Source organism: Ciconia boyciana, chromosome 2, assembly GCF_034638445.1.
Source record: "Ciconia boyciana chromosome 2, ASM3463844v1, whole genome shotgun sequence".
Taxonomy (NCBI): Eukaryota; Metazoa; Chordata; class Aves; order Ciconiiformes; family Ciconiidae; genus Ciconia; species Ciconia boyciana.
This window is the reverse complement of record NC_132935.1, coordinates 40,141,817-40,159,180: the sequence shown is the minus strand read 5'-3', so window position 1 is coordinate 40,159,180 and position 17,364 is coordinate 40,141,817. Positions and strand designations below refer to the sequence as shown.

Sequence of the window (17,364 nt, the reverse complement as noted above, 5' to 3'; positions counted from 1 at the left end):
CTTGGCAGTTTTGAAAGAATTTTGTATCTGGCATTGACCTTATCACAGTAGAGGAAACTACAACAAACAAGTACTCTATGGGCCTTTCATAGACATTCCTCTTGCTAATAAAGAATAGCTTCTAACAGCTTTTGCAATAATGCAGAATTAATGACAATCTTAAATACTACATTTCTGATTTAATAGGATAGTCTTCATTTCTCTCCCCTAAGCATATATTAATGTAACATCCCAATGTCCTAAAGATTCCAAAGTAACTGAAGTTAGCATTTCTAGCTACGTGAGAAACAAAGTATTTGTTATGGATTCATTTACATGAAGATTCAAATGGAATGCTTAAATATATAATACTTACGCAAAGACCCCCTGGCATATTACAAAACAGAGTTAAAAATTGGGTAAATGAACTCTAGCAGTTGGTGTACTAACCAAGCTTTTAACAAAAAGCTGAGTGAAAAGTAAAATAATGTTTTAGGTTATTAAATACTGGGGACTGCAGGATGATACTGCTATGTAACGCAAGTGATAGCTTTTACACATGCAGTGTTCACATCTGAATCATGTCCCTTAAAAAAAAAAAACAAACAACCCTGTTTTCAATAAGTATAGACAGATTTTTTTTTCCATTACCTCTACAGAAATAAAGAAGAGGGCTCAACAGAAATTAAAAATAATTTCTTCCAGTGCCCAGCCCAAGATATAGACTGGCAAGTTGCCAATTACTTTTCTGAAAATAAAATGAAGATACCCAGCACCTCCTATGCTGAGGTCCAAAGTGACATACAAGCACCCTTAAGCCACACAACAAATACTGATAAAGTTCAGATCCACAAAGGATAACCTACTTCACCCTCCAAAACAAATATACTGCAAACAGCGAAGAGCTCTTGGCTTCTGTAGTGCTCTACAGTAGGAATTAAAGGTGATCATAATCTGAGTTGCTTATAGCTCATCCATAGACAGTATCTGTTTGAAGAAAGAAAATCAGAATTTGCAAGGTTGTTTTCACTCTCTTACTAGTTCCTCCTCCTGATTCATACCGTCCTTTGAAGGACAGGTACATGGTGTTTTCCCTACCTTCCTCTATAAAATCTAAAACACAGATTACTGTGTTAATTAGCACGAAAAGGGAAGCTGCACAAGCAGCACACAGATTAACACAAATGTCTCACTATTGCTGACTAATTTCAATTTGACACAAAGTAACAAAACAGCCATCTTCCCTGAGAATCAATCGAAAAGCAGCCTCTTTTCATTCCTCATAAATCAGCCTTGTAGTCATACCTCTGCAACAAACTAGCCTACCCCATTCATGTTCTGTTCTTTTTTGTATCCTATCATCTTGACAAGCCAAGATACAAAAGCTAAGCATAAGGTTCTGGACTGCATTATTGCAGATGAGTTGTCTCCAAAGACTTAACAGGAGCAGTATCGATCTCTGATATCCAATGAACTATTCAGCTTTTTGGCATAGAAGTTAGTCAATTACAAACAGTATTGCAAACATGTAGAATTCATTAATCTCTTCAGACGTACATACTGATAGACTCCAGTTAGTATAAAAGTGCAGTCAATATAATACTCAGTGCCCTGCAAAGACATACTGGTTTCATTTACAATAATTTCAAGTTGACATGAAAGATTTCGTATTAAACTTATTTCCACTTCCAGTGTTCAAGAATTGATATAATACTGTAGTGAGGTTATTCCTGGGCAACCAGAGAAATGCTCTGAAGATAATCTGCAGATGCCATTATAAAGTCAGTCCAGTCCTTGGCCAGCTCTTCAATGGAGACTTCCTCCCCCCCATATTCCTGTGGGAGAATGCTGACTGGGAAGTGTTCGGTCAGACTCTGCATGTAGTTATTTCCATGCATATACACCTAAAACAAAATATGAAAAGCATTTACTTGGGTACGAATGCTACTACTGAGTGAAAACAGGCAGCAAAGAAACTCAGTGCAAGAGCTGAAGCCACCAGCTTGGTTCAACTAAACAAGCGTACTTGTTCATAATGAGCTCCTTAAATGAAGAAGAAAGTACCACCACATAAGTGAGTTTCCCGTGGGTGCTCAAACTCTGTCCTGCTCAGTACCTGCAGCTTGATGAAGCATGGACTACAACCAGAGAACTGCATTTTATGCAGCTGCGAGCACAGGAGCGGAAACTAACTACACACTTGTTCCAGACTGGTTTAGTGACACTGATGAGGGTACACACTACATCCGTACAGCTAAAGTGAGCTAAACCATGGGAAGACTGGGGTTTGGTCTTGTCATGATAGATATCATGTACTTGCTTTTCAGTCATGTCCAAGAAAAGAACAGTGTTTGGCTCCTGGCCATTACTATCTAGTCCTGCCATAGGTATTTAAAAACAACATTATGTAGTATGGATATAGGTTCAGACAGGTGCCAAGGAGGGTATTCAGAAGAATCTCTATCTCTGTCCTTATGTTTCAGTTCCAACTGAAATTAGATCCTGGACCACTCCTCCACTTTAACCCTTGTAATACTGTAGTTTTGGTGCTTCTCTTCTTGCTTTACTGTAGCTATTTTGAAGCCTCGTTCATTACTTCCAGTCACAAACTTTTATAGGCCTCTTATTAACATTTCACAAGAATTTTCTGCAATTATTATTACACAAAGACTACAAGAATATGCACTCAAAAGGTAGCTGGCTGCCTTTTATCTAACACTTCCTCATCAGGAAGTAAGATAATGAATGAATAGTAATTATTCCTATGAAGGCATGGGGAACTGGCCCTTAGAGGTTTTTTTTCCAGATCATACCTGAAACTCTAAGCCAGGAGACAAGCCATCTGCTTCTGTTCCACTCCATGAACTGGGATATCTGGTTTGTTTTCTTTTAGGCCTTTACTGTCCATCTGCCCTCTTTTCTGCTTTTTGAGTTCTAGCCTGAGATATTCTGAGCTGGATCAGGTGTCAGGGGCTTGTTTCACAAGTATTAATGTGAGAGAAGAAGGGCCACGACATCAGGCTGCTGGAATATACTCACTTTTTTTAATCATCTTTTCAGGGTGAGGGACTGACTGCCCAAGGCTGGCAGAAACAATCCTGCCTCTCTCCCATAACAAAACACACATGCTAGGAAAAGGGGACTGGCAAATACTCACTAACAGTGACCAGAAAAATCTGGTTCTACCGTCCTGGAGTGCAGTGGCTACTGCAAATGCACAAGATCCATGTGCTGAGACAAGGAGGCTTCAGAGTGGGAATAACAATAGACAGTGCTGCTTATTTTGTACCTTAGTCCTGCTGTTAACACTTCACAGTATTTCCTTTTCTGCCAGCTGAAACCTCCAATATTCTTCCTATGCTACAAAAACCAGAATTCTTGGCATGCTTTTGCATCCAAATACAAACAGGGTTTTCAGATTTAAAACTGTAAAACAATTTAAAACAACTAAGAAGCTATTTGGAAAGAAATTTTGAACTTAAGCCTGACCTATTTGTTATGCATAAATGCCTCTGCAGGTCTTTCAGAACTGAAGAGTTGCCTGCTACTAATTCTGCACAACTCGGAGCATAACATCACTGTTCAGTGACAATTTCTCACTGTCATTCATAGGCAGAGTGTCGGGAGATCCAGGACCTATTTCTTCCTAGTCCTGCAGAAGAATTGCTGTGTGACCTCAAGCAAATCATTTAACCTCGCTGTGTCACAATGGTTTTTATCTTTAGAGTGGTGATAACAGCAACCACTTGCAACTCTCACATTATCGATAACTGCAAATGCTTTACAATCAGATCCTGGAGGCCTGCATGGCACTAACACACAAAAATGATTTATGCTCTTCAGTGCTCAGGAGTACCAGATCCTAAGGGAAGTACTGCAGATTGTCATGTAGGGGTTTTGTGGCAGAAAGAAATACTTGTGTGCACTCACCCGTTCTTTTATTTTTTCAGTGAGAAAAGGCTTAATTAGAGCGAAGACTGGGTGGAAGAATAAAGGCTCATTAATCAAGTGGATACCTCGAACTTTTAGTGGAAAGGAATCCTGTCAACATACATGAAAAACAGCATAAGAAAAAGAAAATAATATTGAAAAGATTCTATTGTTAAGGACAAATTTGTGAAAACTATCTAGTCCATAGGTTAGAGTATTCCTCCTGACCTTGCTAATACCTGCACTTTGGAGTGTTCTTAGTTTACACTGCCCCAACAATGCTTAGAAAAATCACACCTTGTTCCTCCCATTAGAAGGGGGGAAAAAAAACCAACAAAAACAAACAACAAAAAAACAGTACAACGAGAGGCTATTAAAAAAACAAACAAATAAGAAAACCCTTACCAAACTACACATAAGTAACGTACACAAAACTTGTGCTCAGCCTTTCCTCAGAGATACAATTCTTCACAGCAGAGATTCTGCTGCTAATTTACCAAAAAGCTATCTAACCATGTGCTTTCATTGGCAATTCACAGCCTGAAGGATAATATGTAACTATATATAAATATAAACCATTGAAGCTACTAACTTTAAGTTAAATAAATTATAAATATAATTTAGAGCCTTGAAATTACTGGGAATTTGCCCAAGCCAGAAGTTCAGCTTTACTACAAGATTGCTGTCATAATCAAAATAAAAATTGTATTTGCTATACAGCCTTTATAATATGAAATACTTGTACTTGCATTCAAGATTCATTTAGAAGTCCCAGACCTTTTCAAGTGAAAAGAAAATATGGCAATACTCAAAGACAGCATTATGCAATGGGGAAAGTAAAGCTTCCATTCATATCCCAACTGACACTACCTCTGCAACCAGAGGTTTTCTGCTTATAAAAATGGTACTTCTCACAAACAGTTCTCCCCACTAGTACAGTAGCTCTTCTCACATTACTTCATGCACTCTTCTATGGATAAAAAAAAACAAACCCCACACATTTCTTAAGGGCAACTCCTTTTAGATTTTAAAGTATGATAAAGACCTTAAAACTATCAGATTATAGGTTTACTGCATGTTATTATGTGTTATCATATACCTAAAGTGTACCAAATTTGACAGAAAGGAACAAGCCTTAAAGATAGGAAGGTCCCTAGAAGTTTTGTGAAACATAGGAGGTGAGGTAGCAGTGAGTTGCACAAAATAATGCTCATGTTTGGAGGCAAAAAGCAAGCAGAACATCAACATTATACATTCTGTTGGTAGCAGCTGGATGGTTACGTAGCATCATCCATACTGGTAACAATTTAGTACTGTCTTGCTTTTAACTACTCTTAGCACATGCTATTTCTCATCTTCTCTGAGTCTCAGGGAAAAAAAGCTTTGAATGTTGAGTTAATGCACAAAAGAATGGAAGAGAGGAGATGAAATGGAATAATGAACACAGATCCTTACAAAACTGGGCTTCATCTGCTCTTACACTCATGAAGTTCTTGTGTTGTAACAGGTCAGTGGAGTTCTTACAAAACATCAGAGGTTAGAGGACATTTACTGCTATACAAGAACAACTTCAAGTCAAATCAAGCACAACCTATGCCTGAGCTATCTGACTTTTAATGGATTTAAGATTTTGTTCTTTCAGGCTGCATAGACTCTAAGAAGGTCTAAGGAAGGAAAATTTACCATAGCTTAGAACAGATGAAAAATTGGGAGTTATAGCAATGAAGAACCACAAAGCGGCATGTCACACTTACTGTGAGCACAGCAGCAATTTTCTTGGCCACTGCTGGACTGATTTGAAATGCATGAGCAAATCGCCACCCTTGAAGATCAAAGATAGCCTTGACTCCATTCCGCTGAGTCTCAATCTCCTTTACAATGAGTTCAGATGTGATAAGACTTACACGAAACACATCGTATGCCGTAAATAACTTGGGATCCCATTGTCCTGAAGAGTAAATAGATTGCACTGCATTACCACAAGGATAGCATATACACCTGTGCTTTTCCTTGTTACTGCTTCTAATGTGCTCCTCAGGAACAAGAAGTAACCAGCAATATCAAAGGTCCTGAAATAAACAGATTTGCCAGTACAGAAGTTATTTTGCGTGCCTGCTCTGTCACTCATCTTTTGAACTCTTTTTGTAGATGGTACCACCTAATGGTAGATAGTTGTAGATGCCACCTAATGTAGTATGTTCCACGTATAGCCATAGCCTCCAGTACAAGGTTTTGACAGGAACAGCTTAATTCAGTAACAGTCATGTTAGCAGAAACTACAGATCACCAATCCAATCAATTCATATAATTTTTCTTCAGTGCAGTAATTCTGTCAAGATTCTGCGAATCCCACTTGTTTTTCTGAGGCCTGAGCAAAGAATTACATGGGATGAGCCTTAACCCTAGACGAAAGCTTCAGAGAACACGACTTTGCGAAGAGACGCGTTATTTTCTACTACACCAGCTGATATTAAAACAATTCTTTAAAAGTTGGCAAAAATAATTTCTCTGTCCAAAACAAGCACAAAGAATACAGTAACACATGACCATTTAACTACATCTTTTTTAAAAGACTTTTGGGAGTGCAGGAAACAACCAGTGTTGTTAGGTAGGGCTCTATGGCTACATCTAAACAGTGAAAACCCAGTGAACTTCTCATCCACATCTAAACTGAACGTTGGTACATGACTAGGTGTACACCTTTCTTTCTGTTCTCTGTCTCCCCTCTGTGCTGCATGTGCACCAGTACCACAATCGTAGCACATGGCTTTGAAAATTTGCATGGAAACAAATAAGTGTTGGGACACTCAGACCCAAATAACCACATACTCTTCCAAGTTTTAGGGTTTTAACCTTAAGATGTTTTTTGATGCAGACAAGAATTCCACTAAAAAGAAAATAAGCTCTTCATAAAGGATTGTACAGCGTTAGCCATACCAGTATATAAGTCAAATGACATAACTGTTACAGCTCAATAAACTCACCTTTATATTAATGTAAAGGTACTTCAAACAGGGAACATAAACATGTTACCCTTCTAGTTAAGACATTCTGATATTACCTAATTTTATCAACCCCCGGTGTTGTACCCATAAAATACTCTTATTTTGCTGCTCAAACTGTGATAATTAAAAAAAAATCACAATAAAAACACAACAAAACAAAAAAACCTCACAAAACAAAACAAAAACATTAGAGCCAGAGCCAGCTGTGAAACAAGTGCAAGCAATTTTGTCACTCACCAATTCTGTATATTAGAACTTTGCTTCCATGTGGGTCCCTTGATCTCAGGACTCCATGATAGCCAGCATGCAAAAGACCAAGAACAGAAGATGGCTGTAAATCCACACTTATTTCTGGGCACTCAATTCTCCACTTCTGGTAATTCTTCAGTAACTGGAAAAAATAAATGTGGATGACAGATAGCCACCAGGTATTACATGAAGAGCACAGTTAAAAATGTGTTTTCAACATGTGGTCACAGTCAGAGGTTTAATTCGTTAAATTAGCTATCAGTTCATTGTGTATTTTAATCAAATCCCTCCTAGTAGTAGAAGGTTGCTATACTGGATCAAATAAGTGAGTAAGTTATGATGAATTTAGAATCCTGTCAACTTGTTAATGGACTGCAGTTGTCATTTTGTGTCAGAAAAGAAAATTGGAATATGGAGAAAAAGCCAGTAGTTTCTACATAAAATACATCTAAAAACCAGTTTCCTTACTCAGGTTACATTTAGGATTATTCCATTTGATACTGCGTCAGATTAATTCAGGGCCTGTTGAACTTAGATGTGCAAAATCTTAGAGGAACATTCCACCTTCACCATCTCACCCCATCCCTGCAAAGTATGGGCCCATTTTGTACACACAGTCATTAATAATTTCAGTTTACTGTTTGAAACAGATTTGATCATCAACATATCTAAAGCATATTTTCAAAGTCCCTCCTACCCCTCTGAAATGTCAGAATATAACAATGTAGTGGGTCCATTACTCATTAGACAATTTTGCTCCCCCAGAGCGGAAATAATGAGAACCTGTTTTGCTGAAATAGAGATCCTGTCCATTACTGGGGACATGATCACCCTGCTTCCTAACGCTGCAAGGCAGCATCACAAACTAGTATGTCTAAGGCACAGGAAGGGCTGTGTGTTGAAAGGTGATGGTCTAACTCTAAGGAAGAATCAATTAAAGGCATTCCTTTCTGAGGTAACGTCTCTGTAGAGGAATTTACAGGTGATACTGTGAAAGGTCATCTTAGAGATGGATCATGAAAAATTAAGTTGGTGATGCAGTACTTCTAATTTCCAAGTCTAATTACTGTTTCTCCTTTAATATTAATTAAGTGGTGGTGGAGAAAATGAACTACTATGCCCTGCAACTAAAATGTATTTAAGCTATTTTGCATAGCTAAGTGGGAAGTTATGCAAGACTATCTTCTAGAAAGCTTCCTCTCAATTTATCAACTAAATTCTGCCTCTGCTGTATCACCCACGCTAAGTTCTGTAGCACTGAGTTTGGAGGGTAGAGGGATAGCTATGGCAAGTAATTTAGATTTTGTATTAAAATTTCCTAAATAGCTACAGTTTAGACTTCTAACCCAAGACCTTCAAAGGAGCTCAGAGAATCAGAATTTTTCAGCACCTCGTTTCACAACAAACTGAAATGTAGGTTTAAATCTTAAAGGTAGCATGCACAGGCTAGCCTTTCAAATTGTTACTATATTTCATCAAACAGCAAAACCCAATCTGATCCTCAGCACAGTTTCACAAATTAAATGTGTTAACCACAATGAAAGCATCAACCAGTCTTTTATTTACATTAGTTTATATTAACAGAAATTAATTTTTATTCATTTTTCAATTACTCCACATTTCACACAACATAAACATTAGAGAGAAAAGAACTGTCAGCTCCAACTAAGAAAACATAACCTTAAATAAATTACAAGTTTCTTGTATCTATGCAAGTATCATTTTCTTCACCATTTTCATAGAAAGAGTGGTCATAAGGAACCTCAGCGGATACTCAATTCTTCCCTTGGAACGTCACAGCATCAGCTATGCTGATGCTTACCTGCAGACTCTTAGAGGGAGACCTGAGACTCACCACCCTGTACCTCATAGCATGCTTATGTTAGATAATTAGTCTTATTTCTCACCCTTCCCTCTACTTTCAAGTTTCATGTATCATTTTACATAAAACATATACTTTTTATTCAGCTTAAGGCTTTTCTATTGAAATATCTTGAATTGAAGATCTATTGAAGATCTGATTGAAGATTGAAGATCTGATTTCTATTGAAGATCTTGAATTATTTTGAAGACCTCTCAAACGAATTGTCATGAGGAAACTATAAGGCATTACTGCTTGTTAGCAGAGTTTACTTACAAATAGATGATATACTGATCAGAAATTATCTATATCCTTCATGGAAACAGCACCTATAAATATGTATTTATAGTACAAAGATGAAAAAGTCCATCTGCCACGCTGGAATCCCATTTGATTTGGCAATGAGAAAGCTGATAAAAGCCTCTTCCTAAACCATACACCGTAGAAAGAAATAATTAACTATTAGGAGAATTTTACCAGAAGCCTTTTGACTGCATTACATCAGTTCTAGTCTAGGCTAACTTACAAACAAACAAACAAAAAAGGTTGAGGGGAGAGGGAGTAGGGAAAGTAAGTTAATTTCTGAAATAGAAAGTCACTATGATTGCAAAGACAGGCCTGATGAGGTACTCTGATTATCTCACTCTGTTAGTGCTTGACTCTCTACAAAGGGCACTGTTTGAGCAATCCCAAACCACTTTGTGCCAACCAGACAGTACTGTCAACATATTCTTTTCCTTGGTCTTTCCAATACAGACACTTAAACAGCAGCAAAATACAAAAACGCCCTCAAAACAACTATGCAAACATCTGTAGCTTTGTCATTTCTCCCTTTTCTTCTAAAATCTGTTGTACCACAACTTAATGAACCTAATTAACAATTACATAAATATTTTAAACATCTCTTTGAAGAGCTGCCTGCCAAAACCAAGATGAGAATAAAAATGATACATTCATTCAATATCCTAAAAAATCCTATCTTGTCTGTACAGTTAGTTTCTCATTTTCATGAATATTTACATTTTCTGTGTTGGAAACAACAAGGATTTAAGTTCTGGACCTTTGGAGAAAGGGAATTGTTTTTGCAGCTTGTGACACACTTAAGACCCTTATGGAAGACATAATTTACCTACTGGCAAGTCCATTAAGGAGTAAATACATTTTTTGAATACTTCTGACACTTCTCATGATGTAGGCAAGTGGTACATCTTTTAAACACATAACATGGCTAAGCTCCAAACATACTTCCCTTGGCCAGAAAGCCACGAAGTGCTGAAGAGTTCTCAGATTTTGAAAACCTAATTTAATTACCCAAAATGATTGTGAGCTGAAGTAAAGATTAGCATTAGATAATCTTCCACAGCATCTACAGCTAGTTTTGGGACATATTCTGTAAATTTTTACCTATGTAAGCAATACCTTTCTTAGCAGCTGGACATAGCCAAGTCACACACAGCTACTTACATGACTAATCCTTAAACATATAAGGGAATTAAAAAACTAGAAGTGGGTACTTACAGTTTTACTTTACCTTGAAAATTTCTAGTTTAACATTGTTTAAACAAAGAAATTCATGTGAAATATTTTTAAAATATGAATTTTTTTTTTTAGTAAAGACAGCAAGGAAAAACATAAATATGATATATAACAATCAGTCTGGATATAGAAGATGAAGCAACCTAATATCAGGAAAAACAGGAGCATTCATTACCTACTATAAAAAATGGCTCATGTACTTATAACACAAGGAAAACATCTCAACGTATAATTATCTGTGTTTACAAACTGAATAACCTACTTAGCATCCGTTCAGCATCTGAAAATAGATGCAAGATAACTTGATAAATGGGGAAAGCTGGATGAAAAACTCCAGTGTCTGGAGTTAAGCATTAATTAAGAGGTTTTTTCCTGAGGTCTGTTGGGGTAGTTCCAGATTTCTGAACATCAGAGATGATAAAGTTACTAATTAATCCAAGATTCATGTGCTGCAAAACAAAGAAAAGTGAACTTAGTACTCTACTTAGAATTAAAAGAACTAAAAAAAAAGGTGCTTGTTACAGAAATCAATGTATTTGTATATGTAAATTAAATATTTTTTCTTGATTAATAACTATTTATATATATTAACAAGGATGCTAGACAGAATCAGGCCTCTACTGTGTCAGCAGTTGTACCAATGCACACGATATTTAGGAAAAAAAATGTTTTCTAGCGGCCATCTTTGGAAGAGAAACCAACAGCTCAAACTTTACAATATAAACATACAGAATCACAGAATCGTATAGGTTGGAAAAGACCTTTAAGAGCATCGAGTCCAACCGTAAACCTAACACTACCAAGACCACCACTAAACCATGTCCATAAGCACCTCATCCAAATGTCTTTTAAATACCTCCAGGGATGGGGACTCAACCACTTCCCTGGGCAGCCTCTTCCAATGCTTGATAACCCTTTCAGTGAAGTAAAATTTCCTAATATCCAGTCTAAACCTCCCCTGGTGCAACTTGAGGCCACTTCCTCTTGTCCTACCACTTGTTACCTGGGAGAAGAGACTGACCCCCACCTCGCTACAACCTCCTTTCAGGTAGCTGTAGAGAGCGACAAGGTCTCCCCTGAGCCTCCTTTTCTCCAGGCTAAACAACCCCAGTTCCCTCAGCCGCTCCTCATCAGACTTGTGCTCTAGACCCTTCACCAGCTTCGTTGCCCTTCTCTGGACACGCTCCAGCACCTCAATGTCTCTCTTGTAGTAAGGGGCCCAAAACTGAACACAGTATTTGAGGTGCGGCCTCACCAGTGCCGAGTACAGGGGCACGATCACTTCCCTAGTCCTACTGGCCACACTGTTTCTGATACAAGCCAGGATGCCATTGGCTTTGTGCATATCTATTTTATATATTTTTTAATATATGTGTATAAAGCTACACATGGAATTTAAACATGGTATACACAGACAAAGAATTTAAAGTATTTTTATAGAGACATAGAACTTTCCCAGTTCCACATGCATTACCTCTTTGCCAGTTGGGAGAAGACTGGCACATGCGTAAGTTGAGGCATTTGGCTTAGCACAAAGGGAAGACTGGCTAACTGATTTGTGTTTCCTCAACAGTCAGGCCAGAGAGCCCAATAGGGTCTCTTCCATCCTTTTTGAGGAATCCATCTGTATTGATGGAAGAAAAGCAGCCAAGTAACTGATTTAAACTTGGTATCTGAATGATGTGAATTCACATCATTTGAATGATGTGAAGATCCTCAGAGATAATGCCTGAGACTCAGCAGTATGTTTGAAACTATGGAAAACAATCCTTCTTGTACATCATAGTAATTCTAAGCAACTTATTTGCAATACAACACACTAGAAAGTCTTGATTCCTCCATAAGTCAAATGCAGGGCAAAGACAAAGTCTGGCTATATACCTTCATATCAACCAGAACTCCTAAAAGGATCCTAGATATTTAGACAGTTTTGAGTGCCATAAAAACAATGCTTACAAAAGTCTAAGTGGTATGTTATGAAAACATCTCTTGGCATAGGGATTGACAATGGGATGACTATGATGACAATGAATCATCATAAAAGATTCAGAAATTGAATGTCTTGCCACAATCTACCTGATTATTCTTTTCTGAAGCATTTCCAAATGTTGATAAACTGAAATCAGATAAATCTGTGTCAAATATTAACCAGGGATGGTCAGAAATAAACAGTCAGGAATAACAGTCAGGAATAACAGTCAGGATGGTCAGGAATAAACAGTCTGGTCAGTTGCCAGATGCTTGATTCACACTTAAGGCTAAGTATGAGCCCAGAGTAAGAAAGATGCTTGACAAGAGCTTGAAGAGCTTTGGTTATAAGCATTGACAGAGCCACAGACTTTGATTATCCCTTAGCTGCTCTACAAGTACTATGCAGTAGTACACAGGAGCCCAGTGGGCAAAAAGGGACTGTATCAGCCCGAACTCCAAACTGAGAGGCAACATCAAACCAGGACGGGAGGGAGCGGCCACTGCGTGGACTCATGGCAGGAGGGCTCTGTCTAGGATGAAGTACTAACATAACCTCTGCATGAGGTCAGACTTGGGTTAGATGAATACACATCTTATGACCACCACAGATTTTTGCACAATAATTCTCTTGGGCTTTAATATACCAATTGCAGATAAACACATTCCTTTAAAAAAATAAGTGCTTCTTTTCTTCTTCCCATGCTCTAAGAGAAGTAACCTAGAACTCAGTGTCAGCTGGTATGTGGAAGATTAAGTGCAAGCAGCTACAGCATTTGGAGACCTGAAATTCTAAATGGAAAGGTTAAACACAGGTGGTTTTTGAACAGCAGAATGTCTTAGTTCAAAGAAGGGTCCAAACAAGAAATTTAGAAATTTAGCAGCCTGTGGAGACTCAAATTCTGAAAAGATTCTAAAAAGACTTAATTTTTCCAAAACAGGTCCCCAGCCCTAGAGGGCTGATTCTGAAGAAGAGTATAGGAAATTTGCTACTTTGTAGACTCCATCTCTAAACCTAGCTTAGATTCCACACTCTCGGAGATTAGTCCTACCTACAAGACATCTCACAATTAATCACACGAAAGTGCAGAAATGTATGGGCCAAATTCTGAAGTGCAACTGTCCTGTCTACAGGATTATCATTAACAACCAATTGCAATGCAATTAGGAGTGCATATTTAGGAGCGCACATTGTCTTCCTTAAGCCCTACTTTTTGAAACCAAGTTTATAGAAAAACAAAACAGCTTTTGTTGGAAAAGAAAAAAAAGGCATGGTCCTACAATTGTTAATGCATGCCTGATAGAAACCATCTCATGAACTTCAAGCAAAGTAAGATGCATAAATATCCAAAGGAATCTGACTTGACGTGCTAGTTCTGATGAGGAGGAAAGGTTTAAAGCTGTCACACAAGTCTTATGAGCCAAATGAAAAGAACACAAAATGTAACTTTTAAAGCTATTTGTGATCAAGGGCTTAACTTAATTTCGCACATTCTTGTTTAGCTACCCTGATCCTGCAATATATTCATATGCAGTCAGTCTTCTCTTATGGGAACTAAACTTTGAAAAGCTACAGTGCAGAGAAGTCAGAAACTAAAAGGTGAGGTCTGTTGGGCAATGCTATGTCATCAACATCAAATTCCACTAAAACACAGTTTCCAGATGGCACAAGTGAATAAATGCTTTTGCCCTGGGAAGATTTGGAAATACATCCTGTTCAGAAGGGTTAGTGGTTGCCAGTCTTTCCGTAAAAAAAGAAACAATTAATAACAATTTATACTTTTGGATATTAAAAACACGTGGGCGCTGTCTGTATGGCAGAGCCATACAAACAGCCGAGAAAGTAACAAAAGTTACCAAAGCCTGAAACGAGTGTTGTAAATGACTAAACTCCAAAAGAAAATAAGTTTTTACTCACAGCTTTATGTTACAGTAATTATAAAACTGTAGTGAAATTAGTAACATTACTAGCAACTAGTAATCTGAGCCTGATAAGCATGATAAGGATGTCCCTTAAAGGAGACTGTTTCCTGATCGGAGTTGTGACCTTACCACACTTCCCATAACCTCTACGTTACGTGACCATACCACACTTACCGTAACCTTTACCTTACCTCATTGAGACCGCACAGAGCTAGCCACGATACCGCCTGTTCGTACGGTGCCAGGCTGAAGACACGCGTGACAAGCAATTAGTTACACCCTGAAACTCCCTGCTTGGCCTTGGCCGACCCCAGCTCACCCACCCGACACCTGCGCCTGCTTCTCGGCCCCCCAACCTCCCCGCCGCCCTCGTGCCTCGGCATCCTCTGCTCCTGAGGCGAGACCCCGGAGGCGGCGGCGCCGCGGGGTGCGAGACCGCTGGGCCTGCGGGACCCCGCTCTGCCGGCGGGCGGCTGGGACGCCCCCGGGCCGGGCCCGGCTGGCTGACAGCCGCCGCGGGCGCTCTCCACACAGAGGGAGAGGCTGTCGCCCTCTCCGCGCCCTCAGCGGATGGCGGGAGCCCCACAGTCCCGCGGGGGGCCGCCGGCGGCGCCCGCTGCCCCCGGCCCTCCTTACCCTCCAGGCCAGGTCCAGGTGGAAGTCTCGGGCGCGCAGGAACCTCACCAGGAAGGCGTCGGCGAGGGGCTGCGGCCAGCGCTGGCCGGGCTCTGCCTCCGCCCGCCGCCGCAGCTCGGCCACGGCGCTGCGCACCCGCGGCGAGTGGTCGGGCAGGTCGTTCAAGCGCTCCGCGCCCGGCGGCCCCTGCGACATCCCGCCGCCGCCGGCCGGCTCTGAGGCGACGGCCGCGCTCGGCCCGGCCGCCTCGCTGGTCCCATTGGAAACCGAGCCGCGGCGGAGCCCTGCCGGGCTGCCTCCGCCCCCGGTGGGGCTTAACCCCTGAGCACCCTCCCGGGCCGGAGGGGCAAAGGGGAGGAGGCAGGTGTGCCGCGGTCCCAGCCGGCCCGGCTGCGAGGGTTGATCTTCTGGGATTGTTTTTTCATTTTTATGGACTTCACCAGTTTTTAGAATTTTACGCTTTAAGCCCATTTCTTGTTTTCCGCTTGCAGCTCCGAAAAGGAGCTGTGCCTGCTCCTCCCCGGAGGGAGAGGTGCGGCCCCGCGCAGGGAGAGCTCGGGGCCGGCCCCGAGGCGCTGGTGCCCGGGCGGGGGCAGGAGGTGCCCGCACCGCCCGGGGCAGGCCGGCCATGCCGGCCCCCTGAAAACCGCTAAGGGTGGTGGCCTGCCTTTTAGGCGAAAATAATCCATCTTCAGATATTAAATGGCAAAAAGCTGCAACCTCACTGCAGCTGGGAACTGCTGTGCAAAGGGGAGATCGGTGTTGGCGGAAAACCGCCTTGGAGCATCTAATCATTAACATGAATATGCAGTAATAGAAATACATTACTCTGCCTGGAGAAAGGATGGTGAAATTGAATTCAACTTTAGTCCAACTTTGCTGCCCAGCAGTGAGTTCAATTATTGAAGGTGAAGAGTTCATTCCTGCTATTAGTATTTTTATTATAACCATTTCCTTTGATTAGGTTTCCTCTGAGATCTCTCTGGCCTACTTAGGCTAAAAGCCTTACTTCATTTAACATACAATTTATAAGGCATACTTAGGCCTATTAAAAGGTTTACAAAACTTGGTTCCAGATTATCTTCCCCTTCTCTGGCTTTCTACATGTACACTTAATGCTTACTTACTTTTTGATTGGCCTTTTGGTCATATCTGCCATGTCTTGGACTCTTACATACTGCTGAAATGTCTACAGGTATCCCCCTTGGTTTTACAAATGTAGAAAAAATCTGCCTAACTAAATGCATACAGGTAAAGAGTGGGAGGAGTGTGAATAATAATGCCAAAAAAACGAGATTAAAGCTGGAACTCAAGGGACTGAACAGGAAAGATAAGCTTGCAAGGGCAAAGTGTTGCAGCGAAGGATAAAAATTGGGAAACATGTAGCAGTCAAGAGTATGTAGAGGTGGACATTTAGAATGGCAGGGAGGAGGAAGGTGTGAGGAAGCATGGACCTGACCTAGATCAAGAAGAAAAAGCAAGCTGGAAATATAAGATGAAACAAAGAGAACAGAATGTGGAGAGGGCAGTAACAGCGGGTTGTGCTAAACCCTTTTTTCTGTGCAAAGCTGGACAGAGCCTCCATGGGAAAAATGGCATGCAAGCATGTTACAACCCAACCACTGGTGGCAGGACGTACACAAAGAGATATCACAGCAAGGTCATACAATGCTTTTAAACACCATTTCCTAATTTTTGAGCACTTAGTTTTGCCATCTCAGTGTTCTTACAACTTAGGGTTTTGTTTGTAAAACATAAAAGGTGTGAAAATACAGATACCTTTTATTACACCCTTCAGCTGAGCAACTCATAGCCTTTAGCTAGCTTTTCTACAAAATTCAGATTGCAATTTTGTCTTCATATTTGACCTAAGTTAGTTTTAATAGCAGTTTCAGTGATTTCCCTCAAGACTGAGTTACAAAAATATCTGTAAATTTAAGGTTTCTATTAAAAATTTCACGAGTGAGACTGAATTTGTAACACTAATGAGAGCTCCTGTCTCTGACAGTGAAGACGTGGTATCATCAGGGCTTCACACAGAGGAGACAACATATCGAATACTTGACCCTTCGCCAGAGAAATTAAGACCTGTTGCAAGACAAGGCTTGTAGGTAAAGGTTTTGTTTTGTTTAATAACGTGTGGAAAAGAGCTCAAGTGCCTGAAAGCTCTGTCTAAATAAAATATGCCTGTTTGTAAACTTTGCCTTGTTTGTATCCTTGGACTATGATGATTACTGCTACAACAAAGACTTGAAATTGGGGCAGTATCTCTTAGAT

General features: G+C 40.1%; 1 protein-coding gene across 2 annotated transcripts in view; it reads right to left on the bottom strand.

The window, feature by feature from the left end:
* Positions 1 to 1,599: 1,599 nt before the first annotated feature.
* The window catches only part of TTPA (alpha tocopherol transfer protein), a 41,265-nt gene continuing 25,500 nt past the window's right edge, over positions 1,600 to 17,364 (bottom strand). The window contains exons 1-5 of one of the 2 annotated variants that reach the window (XM_072852424.1): positions 15,088 to 15,282; positions 7,152 to 7,305; positions 5,664 to 5,857; positions 3,910 to 4,020; positions 1,600 to 1,883 (exon numbers count right to left, since the gene is read on the bottom strand). In XM_072852424.1, the coding sequence (XP_072708525.1) occupies positions 1,704 to 1,883; positions 3,910 to 4,020; positions 5,664 to 5,857; positions 7,152 to 7,305; positions 15,088 to 15,282 (834 nt within the window). In that variant the 3' untranslated portion in view covers positions 1,600 to 1,703. Of the gene's footprint in view, positions 1,884 to 3,909; positions 4,021 to 5,663; positions 5,858 to 7,151; positions 7,306 to 15,087; positions 15,283 to 17,364 lie in introns of those variants that run through there. The other variant, XR_012040868.1, reaches the window with a different exon arrangement.